General features: G+C 36.5%; 1 protein-coding gene across 1 annotated transcript in view; it reads right to left on the reverse strand.

Moving 5' to 3' along the window:
• Nucleotides 1-8,434: 8,434 nt before the first annotated feature.
• CENPI (centromere protein I) overlaps nucleotides 8,435-22,104 on the reverse strand; it is a 41,148-nt gene continuing 27,478 nt past the window's right edge. The window contains exons 16-22 of the mRNA XM_024746532.1: nucleotides 20,154-20,245; nucleotides 17,129-17,264; nucleotides 16,110-16,234; nucleotides 15,045-15,093; nucleotides 14,697-14,915; nucleotides 10,432-10,473; nucleotides 8,435-9,382 (exon numbers count right to left, since the gene is read on the reverse strand). Coding sequence (XP_024602300.1) covers nucleotides 9,281-9,382; nucleotides 10,432-10,473; nucleotides 14,697-14,915; nucleotides 15,045-15,093; nucleotides 16,110-16,234; nucleotides 17,129-17,264; nucleotides 20,154-20,245 — 765 coding nt within the window. The 3' untranslated portion in view covers nucleotides 8,435-9,280. The remainder of the gene's footprint in view (nucleotides 9,383-10,431; nucleotides 10,474-14,696; nucleotides 14,916-15,044; nucleotides 15,094-16,109; nucleotides 16,235-17,128; nucleotides 17,265-20,153; nucleotides 20,246-22,104) is intronic.

The raw sequence follows: 22,104 nt of genomic DNA on the forward strand, positions 1-22,104 counted from the left end.
AGCCACAACTACTGAGCCCGCGTGCCACAACTACTGAAGCCTGCACGCCTAGAGCCTGTGCTCCACAACAAGAGAAGCCACCGCAATGAGAAGCCCACGCACCGCAACGAAGAGTAGTCCCCACTCTCTGCAACTAGAGAAAGACCACACGCAGCAACGAAGACCCAATGCAGCCAAAAATAAATAAATTTATTTTTTAAAAAAACGTGAAAATTTTCCATTTCTATTTAAAATATCATTCACTCTGGCTGTATCCTCATTCAGAATAAGGAAAATTAACAAAATATTTTGTTAGAAATTCAGTTGCATTTTATTTGTTTGAATACATCCATTATAGCTATATTTTATTTTTGGTAGAAAAATATGCAAATACCTCTAAAATTGATCAGAAACCTTTTTAAAGAGAAACAATATTACAATGATTTTTACCCACTATTTCATAACCTACTTCCACTTGCCTATCTATACTTTAGAAAATTATTCCAGCCTATCTTTTTTCCTTACTGACCCTAAAATATCTCAAATAAACATGTAAATCTGGTATCTAACTTTAAAAATTCTTTAAAATGCTTGATGGCTGCACAATTACCACATAAAATTCTCTTTGCATATTCCTAATTTCCTAGACTGGAAAAGGACAAGGTATGACATAGAAGAGAAGCAAATAATGATTTTATGACTATAATTTTTCCAAATTTGTTATTATACAGTTAAGATAATCATTATACAAACATGCGATCTTTAAGATTACTCATCTCATCCTTTTCCAAAACAGGAATTGAAACAGTTCTTATAAGTTTTTTTTAAGAGCTTTAGTGATATAATTTAATAACATAAAATTCAGTGGTTTTTTTATTATATTTACAGAGCTTAGAACACTTTTAGCATCTTAAAAAGAAACCTCATACCCATTAGCAGTCACTTCCCGTCTTAGTCCTTTGGGGCTGCTATAACAGAATACCATAAACTGGGTAGCATATACACTACAGAAATTTATTTCTCACAGCTCTGGAGGCTGGGGAGTCCAAGATCAAGGTGCTGGCGGATTAAGTGTGTCTGGTGAAGACCAGCTTCCTGGTTCATAGACAGCCATCTTCTTGCTATAACATTACCTGATGAAAGAGGCAAGGAAGCTCTCTGGGGCACTCAACCCATTCATAAGGGGTCCACTCTCTTGACCTAATTATCCCCAAAGGCCTCACCTCCAAATATCATCACATTGGAAATTCAGCATATGAATTTTGGGGGCACACAAAATTTCAGTCTATAGTACTCCCCATTACCTCCACCCTATCCCCGTCAGCCCCAGACAACCACTTAACTACTTTCTGTCTTTATCAATTTGCCTACTGTGGAATTTTCATGTAAATGAAACCATACAATATGTGCTGTTTTGTGACTGGCTTATTTCACTTTGTATAATGTTTTTGAGGTTTGTCCATATTATAATATGTATGACTTCTTTTTTTTTTTTTTTTTTTTGCTAAACAGTATTCCATTATATGGAAATAGCATATTTTATTTATCCGTTCATCAGTAGGACATTTGGGTTGATTCCACTTTGGGGCTATTATGAATAATGTTGTTATGAACACTTGTGTACAAGTTTTTGTGAGGACATGTTTTCATTTCTCTTGAGTATATATCCAGGAGTACAATTACCATATCAGTCATGGATATGGAATACCATATTCTATATTCCATATTCCATATGGAATACCATATTCCATATCAGTCATGGATATGGGATACCATACCCGTCATATGGTATCTCTATGTTTAAAATTTTGAGGAGCTGCCAAATTGTATTCCAAAGTGGCTACAACCATTTATAGCCCAGGCAGCAATGTATAAGTTTTAATTTCTCCACATCCTCACTTCTTTTTTATTATAGCCATCCTAAAGGGTGTGAGGTGGTATCTCACTATGGTTTTGATTGAATTTACCTAACGACTAATGATGTTGAGCACCTTTTCATGTTCTTATTACCCTTCTTTTCTGGGAAGAAATATTCAGATCCTTTGCCCATTTTTTAATTGAGTTATCCTTATTAGTGAGTTGTAAGAGTTCGTTATGGACTCTGGATACAAGACATTTATCAGATATATGATTTGCAAATATTTTCTCCCATTCTGTGAATTTTCTCTTCACTTTCTTGGTGGTCTCATTTGAAGCACAAAGTTTTTAATCTTGATGAAGTTCATGAATTTTTTCTTTTATTGTTTGTGCTTTTGTTATCAGAGCTACAAAATCAATGACTAACTTAAGGTCATGAAGATTTACTCCAATGTTTTGTCTAGGAGTTTTATAGTTTTAGACATTACATTTAGGCTTCTTACGCACTTTAAGTTAATTTCTGTATTTGACGTGATAAACAGTCCAACCAGACTCTTTTGCATGGGGATATCCAGTTTTACCAGCACCACTTTCTTTCCCCATTGAACTGTCTTGGCATCCTTGTTGAAAATCAAATTGACCCTAGATGAATGGGTTTATTTCTGGACTCTTGATTCTATTCCATTGATCTTTGTGTATCCTTATGCCAGTACAACAGTCTTGATTAGTGTAGCTTTGTAGTAAGCTTTGAAAGCGGGAAGTATGAGGCCTCCAATTTTGTTCTTCTTTTTCAGTATTGTTCTGGTTATTCAAAGTACTTTTCATTTCCATTTGAATTTTAGGATCAGCTTGTCAATTTCTGCAAAATGCCAGCTGGGGTTTTGATAGGGATTTCATTGAAACTGTAGATCAGTTTGGGGAGTATTACTATCTTAACAGTATTCAGTCTTCTGACCTATGATCATGGGACATCTGTGCATTTATTAGATGTATTTTTACTTTCTTTAAACAACATTTTGGTATGGTGTATTACATTGATGTTAAGCCAACCTTGCGCTACTGGGGTAAATCCCAGTTGGTCATGGATTGTAATCCGTTTTATGTTGCTGGATTTGCTTCGCTAGTATTTTCCCAAGCTTCTTGAATGTATAGAGTGTTCTTCATCAAATTTGGGGCATTATCAACCATCATTTCTTTAAATATTTTTTGTCCCTTTGTCTCCTCCTCTGGTATACCCATCATGAGTGTGTTTGTGTACTTAATGCTGTACTACATTTTCATAAGGCTCTGTTCATTTTTCTTCACTGTTTTCAAGTCCAGCACTTCCATTTGGGGTGTGGTGTGTATGTATTCGATTCTTTACTGGTATTTTCTTTTTGATGAGTCATTGTCATTACATATTCCTTTAATTATTTAAACATGGTTTAAGTTCTTTGAACATATTTATAATAGCTGCTTTGAAGTCCTTGTCCACCAAGTTCAATATTTGATCCCCCCTCAAAGGCAATTTGTCTTTTTTTTCCCTGAATATGGGTCACACTTTCCTATTTCTTTATTAATCTGAACAATTAGGTAATATATTGTAACAGCACTGGATTGTCCCTGCTCCAGAGTCTTATAGCAACTTGGCTAGACTAATTCTGTGAAATCAGTTCCCCCATAGTGTGTAGCCTCTAATTTTCCTGTTTGGATTTTTTATTTTTCATCTTGACACCTGGGTTCCTAAGGGTAATCCCTGGGTCAGTAGAGTTTAGCAGTCATCCACTGATTGATTGGAGTTGTACTTAAGCCCCTGAGCCAATAAGGTTTTCATTTTTTGCTGTTTGACCTGTGTGGCTTAAAGACTGCTTTCACACTTCAGGGAGATTACAAGTTTGTCTCACATTTAGTCAAGGACTAATAGTAAAGCAGTTTCCTCTCCAGTTGCTCCTAAGAGAGTGTGGCCTTAGGTATGTGCACACTCTTCCTTATCACCAGGACTCCTTTGCTGGCTCTTTCTCTGGTCTGTTAAACTTCTGGCTGGTCTGCCTCTATTAGTATCATACCATGCTTTTGGCCTCCACTGATTGTTTGCTGATTTTTAGCTGATTTTTATTTTGGACAGTTCCTTTGAGGCACAAATTGCTCCACAATACAAATAAAGTCAGGTCCCTCAAGCAGGACCAGGGTGTTGCCAGCCTTTGAGGTTTTCTCTGACCCTGTTGGAACCTCTGTATTATGGAACAGTATTTGGGGGAGATAGGAGCTGCCACTTGGCTGCCAAGCTCACTGTAATACCCCTTCTGCAATGCAGAGTTGGGTGGGAAAATGGGTGTAACCTCTATCTCACATGTTAAAGACTCCTACTACTATTACTGAGTTTTGTAGATTTTGAATAAATGATTTTCAATTTGTTGCAAATCCCTTTATCATTCTCCAGAGACTTTGAATGACCGTCTTTGCTAATTTTGACCAATTAGGTAGATATTTTTTTCTGGGGAGAAGTTCCATTGAGCTTGACTATGCAGAAACTGACGATCAAGTTTGTGAATTTAACCTAGTCCACAAAACTGATTACAAATAGAAAAAGGATTCAGTTCTATTTTTTTAAGTTGAAATTCACATCTAATTAAACAATTATATACTACCTTCTTCCTCACTACCCCAGGTAATAGAAAGTTCACCTACAAATAGATACAAGGGGAAAGTACAGCATATTAAAAATGCAATCTTGTTCAATTTCGTATGTGATATTAACTATGTTATTGTATCCAGGGCTGTAATACTCATAAATGCTTAGGATGTCAAACTATTAAGTAGGTGCTTATTCATTCATACTTTCAGCACTTTTCTCAGAAAGGCTCAGGAAACCTCTGTTCACACAGAAAGTAAAGTACAGAGAACGTGCATTACTTCAGTAAGCCAATACCTCCTGGGATAGTCTTTAATTGCATTTCTATAAGATATACTTTGATCAAATACAGCTTCCAAAGTAGGAAAAACTTTTATATCTCTTTTCCCCTTTGTGGGTTTTCAATGAAAATTCTACAAATTTTCTATCATTTTACATGCCAAACCTTTGAAAGACAGACATCAGAATCTAAATTTTACCAAAGAGAGAATCAAGAGGCAAAGTATTTAAGTGACTTCCAAGGTTGTACAATTCACTAATGATGAACCTAAAACTAGAAGCAATAGAAGGACTCCTTAACATCCAGCCTCCAGCTCTGTGCACCAAATCTATTTAGATAAGCTAATATTCTTCCTGGCAAGCTGAAAAATGTTGCATTCCTGAAAGCGGGAGTACTTTTCATTTCCATTTGAATTTTAGGATCAGCTTGTCAATTTCTTTAATTCACATGTACTTTAATTCACATGTACTATTATGCTCCTTGGGAAGATATCCTCTTATGAGTATGATAAAAATAAAGCATTAATGATTCTGGTCAACAGTATATTCTGTTAAACACGATTGCCCATTGTCTTAATCAGATCAGGCTGCTATATAACAAAAATACCACAGACTGGGTGGCTTTAAAAAACAAATTTACTTCTCACAATTCTGAAGGCTAAAAGTCCAAGATCAGGGTGCCATCATGGGTCCTCTTCCTAGCTTGTAGACAGCTGCCTTCTTGCTGGATCTTCACATAGTGGAGAGAAAGATTGTATCTCTCTTGTCTCACCTTATAAAGGCACTAATCCCATTAATGGGAGCTCCACCCTTACAATTGAATTACCTCCCAAAGGACCCATCTCCAAACACCATCACATTGGGGGTTAGGGCTTCAACATATGAATCTGAGGGAAACAAACATTCAGTCCATAGCATCCATCTTTAATAGAAACAGATTTTGTTTTACATGACAGAAACAGAGGCTCTCTATATTAAAAAACCTAATAATTTAAACAAAGTGAAAAGTAGTATCAACTGAAAAAAATCTTAAAAATATAATACTAATTTTAGAGAATATTTTTTCTTCTATCTAGTAAACCATTTTGTGATAAAAAATGTATCTGATATAAAGAGAATTTCTACTATGTTAATAAAAGTTATGTGAGGCACCATAGACTTATCTACTTTTCTTTCCAGATTGTCCCCAAGACCAAAGGAGAAGTTATGATAAAAAGAAAAATAAAATGTTAGAAATCTAATAGCAGTGTTATTATTGAATATTAAGTCAATATTTAAAACATCAACAATTTTACACAAATACTGGGTAAACAAAGTGTTCTTTTTGTACAACTGGGAAAATAAACCACATTTTCTATTTCTTTTCTTTTCTAGGCATGTTTGGTACTGAAACAAAATAGCTATTCTTATTTAAATTTTGTTTTTCTTTGCCATGAAGATTCTTCAAAAAAGACTTTTCAAATAACTAGATTTGGCATACTTGCATAGCTGTATATCTAATCTTAAGTGGGTTAAAAAATTGATCAAGAGAAGAATATGGTCAAAAAGGTACCCAGGGAATCATTACTAAACAAAAAGGCAAACTAAAGGAGAAAATTTTTTTCTCCCAGAACATAAACTTAAGTTTAGAAAAGTTTCTTCCATGATCTGAAGATTGTTACTGGTTAAATTTCATAAAAACGAATCAAACCCCTTCTCACAATTTAAAGTTCTACATGATCTTAAGGATCAAAATACCATGTTCTGAAAAACAATATGGGAAGTTATTTGGAGCACAAACTTAAAAAAAAAAGAGAATTCTCTAAATAGTTACCCATTGGGGAAGCTATCAGATTTACTTCAAAGCAGCTAAAGCTTCTTTTATCCAGGTATATAGGCTACATTCCACACCATTAAATAACCCTTCCTTTTTGAAACACTTTCTGTACTTGGCTTCCAGCACACCAGTCTCCTGACTTTTCATTAAGCTCACTGGTGGGTCCTTCTCAGTCTTTTGCTGGTTCCTCCTCTACTTCTTAACATTGGCATACTCCAGGGCTCAGTCCTTTGCCACTTTCTTTTCAAGCTGTACTAAGTGATCTCATCCAATGTCATGGCTATTCAGTAAAGATTCCCAAATCAATTTTGTCAGTACCAAACTGTACCCTGAACTCTAGATTTGGATAGCCAACTGCCTATTTAGCATCTCCAAACTAACATGACTGAAAAAAAACTCGTGATTCCACATTCCTCCAAATCTGTTCCTCATCTCTCTGTTCCAGAATTCACCCAGCTACTGTTAAAAACCTAGGAGTCATCCTTTACTCCTCCCTTTCTCTCTCCTCATATCCAAGCTATCAGCAGATCCTATCTTCTTTACCTTTAGAGCTTGCATCCAGTATCTAACTACCCACCCCACTCTCCATCATCCACCACACTAGTCTAAGACTCTTGCCTGGAACACTGTAATAACCTAACTGGTCTCTCTGCTTTCACCCTTAATCCTCTTCAGTCTAACCTTCACACTGCAGTTCCATACAGGTAAGTAAAATGATGCCACTCCTCTACTCTCAGTCCTTCTAATGGCTTCACATTACATATCCATACCAGGCTATAAGGATCTTCATGAACTACTCTCTGGCTTTCTCCCCTATTTCTTTTCTTACCATGTTTCTCCCTTAATCACTATGGTGTAACCTTACTGGCCTCTGCTATTCCTCAAACATGCCAAGTAAGTTAACATTTTTAAGCCTTTTTACTTGCCTTTACCTCTTCTCGGAATGCTCTTTCCCCAAATATTCACATGGTTCATACACTTATCTCATTAGGGCCTCTCCATTGGCCACCTCTTCAAACAGGCCTTCCCTAACCATCTTATCTAAAGTAGCAACCCCCTCAAACATGTATATCTGTTTATGTATAATTTGGTGGAAGGCAGAGTCTGATGATGAAGTCATTTTTCCCTAGTGGACTAAAGAATCTAGATCCTGAAAAATAAAATTAGCCACATTGAGGCTCTCTCTCCTGAGCCATGGATAGAAAGACAATCCAAGCGCTCCCTAAGGATGGCAGTGTATTGGTGACGAGCATGGAAACTCAAGTGGAACCACTTGGCCTCTCTACCAATGAGGAAAGAATTTAGTCCCATACGCTCAGTTTGTTTCTTTCTGTCCCTATTCCTTGCTTTTTCACCTGATATTGTACATTTGTTTACATCTGTATTATCTGTCTTCTCCAAAGGAATGTAGTAAATTCCACAAAAGCAGATACTGTATAACCAGCACACAGAAGAATACATGGTATATGGTAAGCTCAATAAATATGTATTAAATCAAAAATGAATGAAAAAAATGAATGAATAAATAGTATTTCTAGTTTGAACACCATCCAATAATATAGTTTAGGGTTCTGTTTTGCTTTAAAAGGAAAAAAAAAGAGCCACAATGTGCACTTAAAAATAAAAATAGGGCTTCCCTGGTGGCGCAGTGGTTGAGAGTCCCCCTGCCGATGCAGGGGACACGGGTTCGTGCCCCGGTCCGGGAAGATCCCACATGCTGCGGAGCGGCTGGGCCCATGAGCCATGGCTGCTGAGCCTGTGGGTCCGGGGCCTGTGCTCCACAACGGGAGAGGCTACAACAGTGAGAGGCCCGCATACCACAAAAAAAAAATAAAAATAAATAATAAAATAAAAATAAATTCAGCTTGATTTCTTTCAAATGATACGAATTTTATTAAAAGAGGGACAGTTATTCAGTAGCGCTGAAGCAAAATTTTGTAGTCAATTTTCAGCAAGATACTCTAGCTATTATACAATTTTTTAAAAGCTTCAGAATTATTCCTGAACATAGTTACAGTTAGTTAATTTGGACCTAAACACTAAAAAATGGGATATATACATACACATACATGTGCACACACACAAAATAGAGCAGTTTTGTGAAATCAAACTGGTATAAATAGGAATGTAGATTATCCCACAATCCTCTTCCCTTCCTTCTCTCATCAAACTGCTACCAGTGAAGGCCCAGAAATCTACCAACTACTTAGAGCCACCTTTTAGAGCTAGAAATGTATCCTCTTAACTTGGTGTTGGTGTGGTTGTTCACAATAAGAAAAATGGCAATATCCACAGAGATTTTACAGAGGCAGCTGAGTATTTTGCATGAATATGTCTGTAGCTTAACTGCCACCATATATTATTTACCTGCTCTCTTCCATCAAAAATGCGGCTCATAGTCCACAAGAATGTGAAAAATCCCACCACATAACAGATATGTCTCTTTATGTATAATTTGGTGGAAGGCAGAGCCTGATGATGAAGTCATTTTTCACTAATGAGCTAAAGAATCTAGATCCTGAAAAATAAAATTAGCCACATTGAGGCTCTCCTGAGCCATGGATAGAAGGCCAGTCTAAGCACTCCCTGAGGATGGCAGTCTGTTGGTGAAATGAGTATGGAAACTCAAGTTGAGCTACTTGACCTCTCCAGCAACAAGGAAGGAATTTAGTCCCATATGCTCAGTTTGTTTCTGTCAACATTCATTTAATGTTGATCAGGTGGTTTATGCTCTCTGCTCAGGGGACAGAAGAACGATGAATACTGCTTCTTATGAAAAGTTTCAAGCCTTGTAACCCCTCTGAAAATAAATAGTCCAAATACCAGTTCCATTTCTTCCCCTGCAGGCACAAAAAAGGGAAAATTACTTATCAAATATTCCATTTGCTTATTCTCTACCTCCTCTTCTTTGCCTAGGATGAGTTCCCAGCATCCTGGATGCACATACCAAGAGTTAGCTCGAGTGGCCAGGTTCGTAACTGAAACTCAGTCACTAAGTAACAGTCAAACCAGAGAGTACCCGAAGTTTAAGGGCTAAATATTCCTTTTATTATATTGGCAAAAAAATTCAGCTGTTCAACTCTATGACATAAATCACAGCAAGATCTTTTTTGACCCACCTCCTAGAGAAATGGAAATAAAAACAAAAATAAACAAACGGGACCTAATGAAACTTCAAAGCTACTGCACAGCAAAGGAAACCATAAACAAGACCAAAAGACAACCCTCAGAATGGGAGAAAATATTTGCAAATGAAGCAACTGACAAAGGATTAATCTCCAAAATTTACAAGCAGCTCATGCAGCTCAATAACAAAAAAACAGACAACCCAATCCAAAAATGGGCAGAAGACCTAAACAGACATTTCTCCAAAGAAGATATACAGACTGCCAACAAACACATGAAAGAATGCTCAACATCATTAATCATTAACAGCTGTTCAAATGAACAAGTACTGTGAAATGGAAATGGGTCATCATTCCTGCACTCTAGGAATTTAACATCTAAAACAGACAACACAGACATTATTATATTACTTCCTATATTAAATATGTACACAGCAGAGTTTCTATATTGAGACAATTGTGCTTGGCTTTGTTAAATAAGACACATTACAGTGACACTTTGACTATATGCAAGTGTATTATAAAATAAGATGATGCACAGACACAACAGCAAGAGTCAAACTATGAATAGTTTTATCTATGTAGAGGGTATGTGCCAACGAAGTCACATAAAAGTCACTGGAATTAATTCAGAAGGCAAACACTTCACTTTGACTTTGTCTAGGCATCAGACTTGGGATTTGGGGAAAAGTAAAGGTATAAATTCTTCTGATGAAATGAAGCTTTATGAAATCCCTGAACATGATGAAAATAAATTTACTTACCCGAATAGAGCTCATATTTACTTTCCTTTCTTTTGGCCATTCCTTTCAAAACAAAAACAAAAAAGAAAATGGAGAGAAATGGTGATGAAAATATTTGGTTAGCAAAAATTACCAGAAAATTAAGATGGCTCTTCACTATCTGATTCATTTGCTATGTTCTATTCCTACCAACACTCTTGGATTCCTTTTGAATAAGCACCCACTATAACCTTCCATATTTCTCCCTAGAAGCACAAACAGAAAAAAAATAAAATCACAGTTGATAAAGTGAGCACCATTTTGCTAATATTTGGCTTCATTTTTTAAAATTCTGTACTCAGCCACTGGGGTGGAGATGGAAGGTGGGCTTTTTCTGAGGAATATGATTACCTGAATTGAGTTTTGAAGGATGAGGATGAAGTCTGGTGAGGTAGTCTGGGTACCCAGTAGATTCTATGAATTTGTAATTCTTTATAAAATCTCAGAGCTAGGTGAGCTAGCTAGTTATTCCCCAGCTTTAACTATCACCTACTGTACTTCATTGAAGAGCCATCAATTCTAACAAATTTTTATGTATCACTAAGAAAAAACTCTGCCTGTTAAACTACATATAACACAATGCATTTTTAACACTTATAAGTTTTTATTTTATAATGATTGAAAGAGTTTTAGATGTAGGCAGATTTTGATCATATATCATTTTTACAAACATGAAATGGTAAATATAAACAAAATTAAGTTGTGAAAGTATTTCTAAAACTTCACATTCAGAGTCCAACTCTTCTGAATTACTTTTCTACTCAAGGGTTGTGGATATCTATGTTTTTTCAAACAATATCATCCTCTGTGCCAGAGTGTTGATTATGTAGCATTTCTTAAAGGAACTAATAAAGGCTATGGTGCTTGGGTCCCAACTGCATAAATCTAACCTACTTTTGGCCCTTGCTTCAAGGAAAGTCCATAACATGTATGGTTCACCACTTCCCTCCCTTCTTCCTCCAAGTCATTTGGTTTTGAGACCTTAAAACAGTGCTCCAGCATCGTCTCCAATCTTTCCCCCATGCTGCTGACATCCAACCTGCAAGGTCTGATTCTGGCAATCTGCCTGCACACACTCAAAAATAGCAAATGACAACTATATCATGATTGCTGCCTGGCTGACATTGATCACAAGATGCATCTTGATCTCTGAGAAGTTATAAAAAGTGAAAAAAATATGTGTTTTTGGAACTGATGAAGTATAGTCCATGCTGATGAATTCCATATTGATTCCTCTCATTCCAACCACTCTCTTGAGTTCTAAGCCCCTATTTCAAACTGCCTACTTACACTTCTTCTTGGATATCTAACAGGCATCTCAAACTTAAGTACGTCAAAACGAAACTTCATTCTCAACTTGTCCTCTGCAAAAAACAAAATAACCTATCCTGTTCTTCTATCAGTATTCCTCTTATTAATAAATGGAACCACCATCAACCCACTTGCTCCATTCAAAAAACTCAAAAGTCCTTTCCTTTTTCTCATTCCCACTTCTGATCAAGCCATCAGGCCCTGTCTGCTCTATCTCTGCAGTATATCTCCAATCAGCCCACTTCTATGCATCTTCACTACCACCACTTGCATACAAATCACTATCAATCTATTTTGTCTACACCAAGAGCCTCCTAATTGGTGCCTCTGCTTCCACTCAGGCCTCCTCTTATAACTCTATCTTCCACCAAAAAGCCAAAGTGATCTCCACTGAACGTCAACTCAGACCATACTACAACCCTGCTTAAAAATATTGCACAAAAGACCCTGAATAGCCAAAGCAGTCTTGAGGGAAAAAAAGGGATCTAGAGGAATCAGACCCCCTGACTTCAGACTATACTATAAAGCTACAGTAAACAAGACATGTATATGTATGGCTGATTCACTTTGTTATAAAGCAGAAACTAACACACCATTGTGAAGCAATTATACTCCAATAAAGATGTTAAAAATAAATAAATTAAAAAAAAAGAATTAAACAACAACCAAAAAAGAAATAAAAAGTATTATCAAAACAACAAGGTCCTACTGTATAGCACAGGAAACTATATTCAGTATCTTGTAATAAACCATAATGGAAAAGACATTTTTATTTTAAAAAAGTTATCAAGAAATTACATAAAAGCCCATGACCAGATGGCTTCATGGGTAAAATTTACCAAATATTTAAAGAAGAATTAATGCCAATCCTTCACAAACTCTTCCAAAGAACAGGAGAGAGAATACTTCCTAACTTATTTTTTGAGGCCAGAATTAACCTGAAACCAAAACCAGACAGACATCATGAGGAGAAACCAATATCCCTTATCCTCCACAATCTACTGAGAGACCAAATCTGCAGGAAATTATGCTAGGTGAAATAAGCCAAACACAGAAGGGCAAATACTCTAAGATACCACTTATATGATGAATCTGAAATAATCAAACTCATAGAAGCAGAGAGTATACTGGTCATTGCCAGGGGCTGGGGGGAGAAGGAAATGAGGAGGCATTAAAAAAAAAAAGCACAAGCAATAAAAGAAAAAAGTAATAAATAGAGTTCATCAAAACTTAAACTTTTGTGCTTCAAAAGATACCAACCGAAAAATGAAAAGACACCCCAAAGAATAGGGGAAAACTTTGCAAATCATATATCTGATAAGCAACTTGAATCTACAATATAGACATGAGCCTTATAAGCCATTAAGACAAATAACCTAATTTAAAAATGGGCAAAGGACTGTTGGTGGGAATGTAAATTGATACAGCCACTATGGAGGTTCCTTAAAATAGATAGTTCTAAAAATAGAACTACCATATGACCCAGCAATCCCCCTACTGGGCATATACCCTGAGAAAACCATAATGCCATTGTATAGCAGTTATACTCCAATAAACATGTTTAAAAAAAAAAAAAAGCAGATCCTGGATTTGACCCCAGTTAGTAAATCAAAATGTCAGGCTGGAAGCAATCAAGGATGTATACTTTGGAAAAGCAGCCCGGGTACTTCTGCTGCTGAGTCAGGGTAGAATCCCTGCTCAAGCCCTATAATTCTGCTTTAATTCCTCAAACATAGCATGCTCTAACATAGGGGTCCACAAACCACATCCAGTCCAATGCCTGTTTTTGTAAATAAACTGTTATGGAACACAACTATGCCCGTTTGTTTACTCATTGTCTATAGCCACTTTCACGCTACAACAGCAAGGTTGAGTAATCTTAACAGAGACCATGTGGCCTGCAAAGCCTGAAATATTTACAGTCTGGCCGTCCACAGAAAAAGTTTGCTGTCCCCTGTTCTAGCTTTACACTTTTCCTCAAATACTGCTCCTGTCTTGACAAGCTCACACTCATCCTTTAAAACTCCAATTAGCATCACTTCTGTAAAGCCTGAACTGGCTCTACAGAAGCCCCCCTGTATATTTTTTCATCATTCTCTGTACTTTCCCTATATTTCTCATCATTCTTTATTGTAAGATGTCTGTTTAATGACTGCCTCCCTGACTAGATTCCAAGCTCTACGAGGGCAGTACTCAGATGTGTCTTGTTCACCACAGTGCCTGGTTCTTACATGAATATATTAAACATTTACTCAATGAATATCTCCCCCATTCTATACACTTTTTCATTTTGTTAGATTTCTCAATGTTCCAGTCTGTTCAGGGAATTCTGAATCCAGATTCTAACAGTGTATTTGTAATCCCATCCTGTTGTGTCATCCACACATATGATATGCACACCATTTGAGTCCTCTGAGTCACTGATAATGTTGAAAATGACAAGGCTGGTGTAAAGTCCTGAGAAGACCTCCTTGTTTACATACTGATATCAACCCATTAAATCAGCAGTCTTTGGCTAAGACTCCAACTCTAATTATAACATCATCTAGCCTACATTTTCCATCTTGCCTAGAAGGATTTTACTAAAGCTTCAACTTCTCTGTACCCTTTTCTTACCTGGCACCACCTCTACCCAGGTAGAACTGAACTAATATTCACTAATTCTCACAATTGTATCTCTTCTCACTTCACCTAACTGTATTTGCAGTAATGTTCACAAATTTGTCTCTGCCACAAGCCCAAGCTCTTTGTGGGTAGAAACTAATTACTTAACTTTGAATCCCCAGAGCCTAGCACAATGCCCAAAAGTTAGCTGATACTCAAAAAGTATGACTGAACACGTCTTGCAATTCAGACACGCTAAATTTATGGTGTTTCCTATTTCTGCCATCATAGTATTCCTATAGAAAATCTAAAAATCATTTAAATACTCTTACCTGTAGCAGAAAGAAAACAGCATAACCCAAAAGAGCAGGATGATGGACTAAATTTAAACTGTTTTTGTACTCTGCTACTGAAGCTTTTTCTAAGACTTTGGGGTCAATATATAATCCTTTCTGGAAGGGTTTGGATGTCCACAGGCAACCAACCGTGGCTGTCAAATAGTGATTAAATTCTTGATAGGTCTTGCTGCTGAAGCTGAACTCCGATTTTGTCTATTGGGAAAGAAAAAAAATTGTCATTATCACCTATGCTCCCTTTCCTTCTTATTTCCAACAGATCATATATCTCTACACTCAGTTTTTAAACAATGGTGATTTAAAACAGAGATTCATCATCCATACCTTTTGTACCAACTCATTTTTCTTTGCAGCAGTCAAATTTTTACGATACCTAAAGACAGAGCAAAGAGAACTTTTACCATTAAATGCCTTTGATATGTAAACATAAACAAAAGTTTACATTTTAAATGTAAATATATGCACATACACAAATATCCAGCTGTCTATTTAAGTTTTTTTTCCTTTTGTGGTACATTTTCCTCAAAGAATAAAAATTAATAGAGGCTCAAATACTGAGTTGTACATTTAGGATAAGTACTTGTAAATTTAAGATATGCATTTAAGATATGACTCTGTAAATTATACTTTAGTAAAAAAGGAAATGCTTTTAATGTTTCACTGTTAAAAATTAATAGAGGCTCAAAAGCAGTCACTGATACAAAACATTACAAAACGTATTTTCCTAATGTGGAAAAAAGGTGCAGTAGAAAGGATAAAGGGAAAACTTAGAGATGTAATCTTTTCTTGCCTGAGAACTATTCTAAGTAGCTTTTCAACATTTTAACCTTGGCATAGTTTCATAAGTTATGCCAAAAGGGCCTACACTTATGGGCTAAAAAGAGCAATTTCAGTCCATAAGTGAAAAAATTAGAAGAGATCAGAAATAATACTTACAGTTTCATATAATTGGTAATAGCTCCCCTTATCTCCCAGAAAATGTTCTTTTTACCAGAGAAGCTATGTAGACTTAAACCAGTTGTCAGTAAATGACTAATTATTCTTTGAGACACAGCAATGAGAATTAACAATGCCGAGTGCAACGGTACCACTGCACAAAAGATCCTTAACTGTGAATCCTTTTAATCGATATCCCCCCACAGTGACATTTTAAAAACACAGTTAAAATAGTCCCATTTTAACTGTTGGAAGGTCATTCCCTAAAGAAAGCCATGTTTCCTTTTTCCAAAGGTCCTGGCAGAAAATGGATAACAATTTTATTGTATTTTATATTTCACTGTATTATGTACAATAAACTTATTGTAGTATATTCATAAATTATTGTATAGCTGGAAAATGAAGATGGAATTATGATGTATTAATTCATAAAATGGTAAAAAGGCTTTGTACCTGTCCATAATGTAACAGAGCTGGTTCAGGATACTGGAATCCAGGCTGAGGAGTGCAGGATAGAAGACCCCAGGAGGAAACAACACCACCAATGGAAGGTTATAATTTATATATATGTCACACACCTTTTGGGAAGAATGACAACACCAGTATATAAATTACTCCTCAGAACTCCTCAACCAACTTCACTCAAAGAATCACCACTAGAGAATAAGCAATAATATAACATCAGGTTTGGGCCTGCCTGACTCATAAATAGAATACGTAGCCACAACCTGCTTAAAAATGTACCTCACCAAACAGCAACCTTACAATAGAGGATTATTTCTGCAAGGTAGTTATTAAACTCTTTTATTTTTTTCTGGGGAGAGATCTTAGAGTTAGGGAGAAAGGGGAAGGGAACATTTCTTTCTTCTTAAGTCCTATAAATACTGAATTATCATATTAGTTAGCTGTCAACCTGGAAAACAAAGGAGCATGCTTCCAAGCAAATATAACACAAGACAACTAAGTATCAATGAAGGGAAGAAGCCAAGAAATCTGAGATTAGTGGGTACTTTCTGGATAATAGTTCTGTCTAGGTTGAATACTATAAAACAATAGAAGAGGACCAGAATCATAGGTACTGGGAGAAATAAGGCAGTTGAAAGGTGCGGGGTGGAGAGCTAAAGAAATAAAAGGTATTTTTGTTCTTTTACCAGGGGTTGGAAATGTACAATGGATGAGAAAAAAGTGATAATAAAGACAGACTTCTGTCTAGGGCCAGCATTATTCAGGGGAACGTCTATTAAAGTGGTACCTGGACTTCAAAAAAAGCTTTTGCTTTTTCCCCTTTGTTTTATGCATGTCAACTATTCAGGCCAGAATACAATCATTAACCTCAAAATACATAGCTTATCTCAAGTATGCTAATAAGGTCATAGCCCAACTTAATAGTTGTGCATAAAATTTAAACAATAGACTAATAAAGCAGACAGCCATCACAAAAATCAAAGTAGTGAAAATGGGATGTGTACTACCTTCTCATAGAAATCCAAAATAAAGTGCAGCAAGAAGGTACTGTTGTTTTCCAAGCGCATTGCAGTAGTGGACAGCCACCCTACATAGTGAATCAGTTTAGACACAGAGTTCATGGATCCACCTAAAGTTGTCTCTCTGCAATAAGAAACCAAGATCCATATTAGCAAAAGTCCTCACATTTTTCAAGCTAAAGCTGGATTAAATATACAGCAGAAAGTCGGTGGGAATTTCAGAAAACGATCAGTGCTCCAATGTATAATTCACATTTTTTTAACTGCAGTGATTAACCACAAAACTATACAGCCCTCTAGGGAACCATTAAGATCAATTCATAGAACATCCCTGAGCAACCATTCTACTAGTAAATACCATAGAAAGAAAGGATTAAGCTCCAGACTTTAGATAATATCACCAATGTCCAGGGACCATAGCAGTCAGCAAATTAGTTTCTAAGTACACAAATCCAAACCCAGTTTTGCCTAAATTCCTGAACTAAAATGCTGTTAAAAATATTTTCACTTTAATTTAACTGGAATTCAATTCTAAAACTGAATGAGTAAAATTTTTGGCATCTTTCATTCTAGTAAAAACCAGATCTAGATATTTTATATTCTTCCCAAATCAATGAACCATGTCTCTTTAAATTACACATGGGTATAACTGGTTCAATCCATCCATCTCCCCACCCCCCTCCTTCAATCCACTGTTGAGTGGATTAGGAAAAGACTGGGAAATGTGATTTCATAGCTTTAACCTCAGATCTAGGTAGCCAACAACAGTTATGCACAAGGAAAAAGGAATAGCATATATATAGTCTTAGAGCCTGAGATGATGATAACTCTACCATTACCCACCACCATGATGATTCTGTGCCAGAGCAAGCAGGGAAAGATTAAGAGACGGTTCAAATAGGTGGGCATACATACAGTCAGCCCATCACTTGCAAAACTGTACTTTATGATTTCTGGCAGCATCTGACAAATGTGTCTGAAATAATTTGTACGATGATGATTGCTCAGGTAGCATCTTTGAAAGTGTTTCTCCACAGGACACTACTGGCATTTTGGATGACACAATTCACCATTCAGGACTGCCTCCTACTCCCCACCCACTACAGAACGTTTAGCACCTCTGGCTCCTACCTACTAAAAGATGTTAGCACCCTCTTCCCAGTCACTGTGCCAACCAAAAATGCCCCCCGGAGAGCCACTGCTGAGAATGGTTTCCCACCCTTCTCTCCTTGTGATCTACAACTACAATTTACTCCCTCTTTGCCAGTCATATGGCATATGGTCATACGATAGAGACATAGCATTACACTCATATCTCCAAGATAGAAAAATTATTGAGAACTTAACAGCTATATTATATAATGCCAAGTAGTATTATGACAAGCAAAGTTACCTACAATTATGTCCATTTATCTGTTTTAAGAATTTTAGAAAGCAGAGCCCCTTTGTAAATGCCCTCTCAAAATTTATGACACTAATTAAAAAGGATCCTAGGATTTTTAGAAAGAAAATATATAAATTATAAAGCACCTGTATTAGGGTGCCTAAGACTTACATTGCAAATTAGCCAAAGATTATAAATGCAAACATACTATTCTTAATAGAATTGAGGTGTTTGAAGAGGTTAACTATTCAAATGGAATTTCTTTATGATAGTGGTTCACAAACTTTAGCCTGCACCAAAATTATGGAAGCATTTGTTAAAACACAGATTACTGGGCTCCACCTCCAGAGTTTACTTCAGTAGGTCTAGGGTAGTACCTGAGAATTTGTATCTCTACAGGACCCCAGGTGATGCTGATGCTGCTGGTTCAGGGACCACACTTTGAGAAGCACTGCTTTACAAGATACTTTCACTACGCACTAATGCTCCATTTCCTTCTAAAAGTGATCAGACATACACGATATATGGAAGCACTGCAATAATGAATATGAAGAATTAAAAAGTTTCCAGGCAACTCCCAAGAAGCTTCTATTCTCCTAACAAAGTAGGAGATAACTATAGGGAAAAGAACATATAGAAAAATAAATCTGGGCTAATCTAACTAAGCCAACCACCAGCTACTTGCAGTTGGAGCTAAGGGATCCTTATCTTATAAAGTAAGAATGTGACTGATAATACAGGGAATTTGAACATCCATTAGATATTTGAACATATTAAGAACTATTAATTTTTAGGTGTTATACTGGTATCATTTTTCAACAGCTGAAATGATGTCTGGGTTTTGCTTAAAAAATATCTAGTACAAAGGAGGAGGAAAGTGAGGGGTGTTATAGATGAAAAAAAGTTAACCATGAGTTGATAACTGTTGAAGCCGGGTGATGCGTACATAAGGGTAACAATTGTACTATTTTCTCTACTTTTGAATATGTTTGTAATTTTCTATAATATAAAAAAAAATTAATGTTAAAAAAGAATACAGGAGAAGCAAAAGACTCTAGGTAGAAAGAGTCAAAAAAACCTGATCAGGCAGTTCCTTGAAATTCATTCAGGCTTTTACTTTCACTTTGAGGTTTCACATTTAACAGTAATGAACATAATGGAAATTCAGGGCTCTTTTTTAATTACGAAGTGAAAATAAATTAACATATATAAGCAAAATACATCAGAGAAACATAAAAAAAATCTGTACAGCAAAATTACAGATCTTCCTAGCCATCATCAAAATTGACTTCACATATAAGCAAGAATACATTTTATAAAATGAGCTAAACTGAATGGAAGTCAAAGTTGCAAGTTCTAACATCAGCTGGCCATTGTTTTGCTATATTAACTCTTGCAAGTGACTCAGAGGCTTGGGGGTTGCTTTCTGACTTATAGAATAAAACTTGAAGAATTAACTTTCCTCACAGGATTGTAGGGAAGAGTGAAAAGTAACAAAAAACATTTTTTTAAGAAAAGTACAATTAAGCATTTACATGAAGCAATTAGGTTTTATGCCACACTATTAAACTCCATATGCAAACAGTTTTGTATAGATCAACTCTTAAGGAGGGTTGTAAGATAACTCACAGAGGACTGTTCACAGATTTCACGTGGATGTCCATAGAAAGCCACAACAGCCAATTCTGCAGTAGCTCTTTCAGACACTGAAGAACACTACACTGTGGACACAAAACAAAAAAAATCATCAGACATACCATAGTGCTGAGAACTAACAGACTAAACCAGAGGCTTAGAGGTGGAAGGGACTGTGGAGATAACCACATCCAATTCAGAACCCAATAGCTGCTTCTCCAACCTAATCGGTCACCAAGAGACAGATTAATGCAAGTACAAGTTTATTTTACCATTTTCTCTACAAGCCTGCCCCCATCTTATCCGTGAGGAACAGACTCTTGTTTCTTTAAATTATATTCATTCATAACATATATTACATCACCCACCCCTTATTATTTCCCCTCAGAGATCCTTTGAAGCTGCTACAGATAGGAGTTTCCCACCCTTTTCGCCTTGTGTCTACAACTGCAATTTACTCTTTTTGTTGGTCATAAAATTTATCTTCTGTGATTGTGGAAAACAAACAATCCTATAGTTTTTCCTTTGTCAGGCCTTGCCTTGATTTCCCAGGGACTCATTCAGATACAAAAAATATAGTCTTGAAATAAGTGTGCCTGGAACACTTGTAAGGATAAATCATAATATCTATAAATTTGAAAGCAATCCATACCATCCCAAAACCTAACACAGGAAACCCTTCTTAAATATCCTTAATAAATGATGGTCTAGATACTATTTATATTTGAGTATCTCCAGTGATAGAATGCTTACTGCTACTTCATAGCACAGTTCAATTAATATTTTTTTAGGGACTTCCCTGGTGGCGCAGTGGTTAAGAATCCACCTGCCAATGCAGGGGACACGGGTTCGATCCCTGGTCCAGGAAGATCCCACATGCTGCAGGGCAACTAAGCCCGTGCGCCACAACTATGGAGCCTGCACTCTAGAGCCCGCGAACCACAACTACTGAGTCCACGTGCTGCAACTACTGAAGCCTGCACGCCTAGAGCCCATGCTCAACAAGAGAAGCCACCGCAATGAGAAGCCCGTGCACCACAATGAAGAGTAGCCCCAGCTCGCCGCAACTAGAGAAAGCCCATGTGCAGCAACGAAGACCCCAACACAGCCAAAAATAGATAAATACATAAATTAATTAAAATATATATATATTTTTAGAAAGTGACACCTCACATTCAGGTTATAAATATGTTCAAGTTGAAAGTAACCTTGGAATCACCTAAAACAATCTTCTATTTTGGTGTCAATTTAACACTTGAAAAGATATTCGATATTACTATGACATATTCAGAAAATCTCCACTCACCTAGTCTACCCCATCCAGCCTCCACATTAAAGGAAGGCATGAGATTCTTACGTTTATGAGAAGGCGGCATGGGCTTAAAACAAAAATGGTTGAGAAGCACAGCTCTACACTCCTAAGTTATGGTCTCCAACTTCATCTGGGCCCTTAATGAAGCTCAATAATCCTTTTTACTATATTTCTCTTCAATTAGCTGTCTCTCTCTCCCATTCTTTTTAATGGCTAAGCACATAACACCATCTTGAAGCCCCCTACTCAATTCTGTCCTCTACAATGCACTTCCTATTTTGAGAAATTTAACATTTTTAGGCACAAGTATTTCAATTTCTTGCTCTTTTTTCAAACTGTACAAATATATCTATATGTCCACCTATCTCTACATCCTCATCCCCAATCTTAGAGAATAAGTAGTACCTCCCAATCTCTTACCACCCATTCAAGCAAAGTCCTCTACCTAGTCTTAAACCAATACCTTCATGCTTTTTCTGAAACCCTGCCACTGTCAATTATCCCTCATCTTTCCCCCATTTTCAACCTCTCCCTCTTCTCATCTGGCTCCTTGCATCCTATCTATAAACATGTGCAGGTTTTTCTCACTCTGGGGACAAAGAAAATTACAACCTTCCCTTGATTCAAAGTCAC

This window comes from Neophocaena asiaeorientalis, unplaced genomic scaffold (assembly GCF_003031525.2).
Source record: "Neophocaena asiaeorientalis asiaeorientalis breed wild unplaced genomic scaffold, Neophocaena_asiaeorientalis_V1.1 scaffold406, whole genome shotgun sequence".
NCBI classification, from domain to species: domain Eukaryota; kingdom Metazoa; phylum Chordata; class Mammalia; order Artiodactyla; family Phocoenidae; genus Neophocaena; species Neophocaena asiaeorientalis.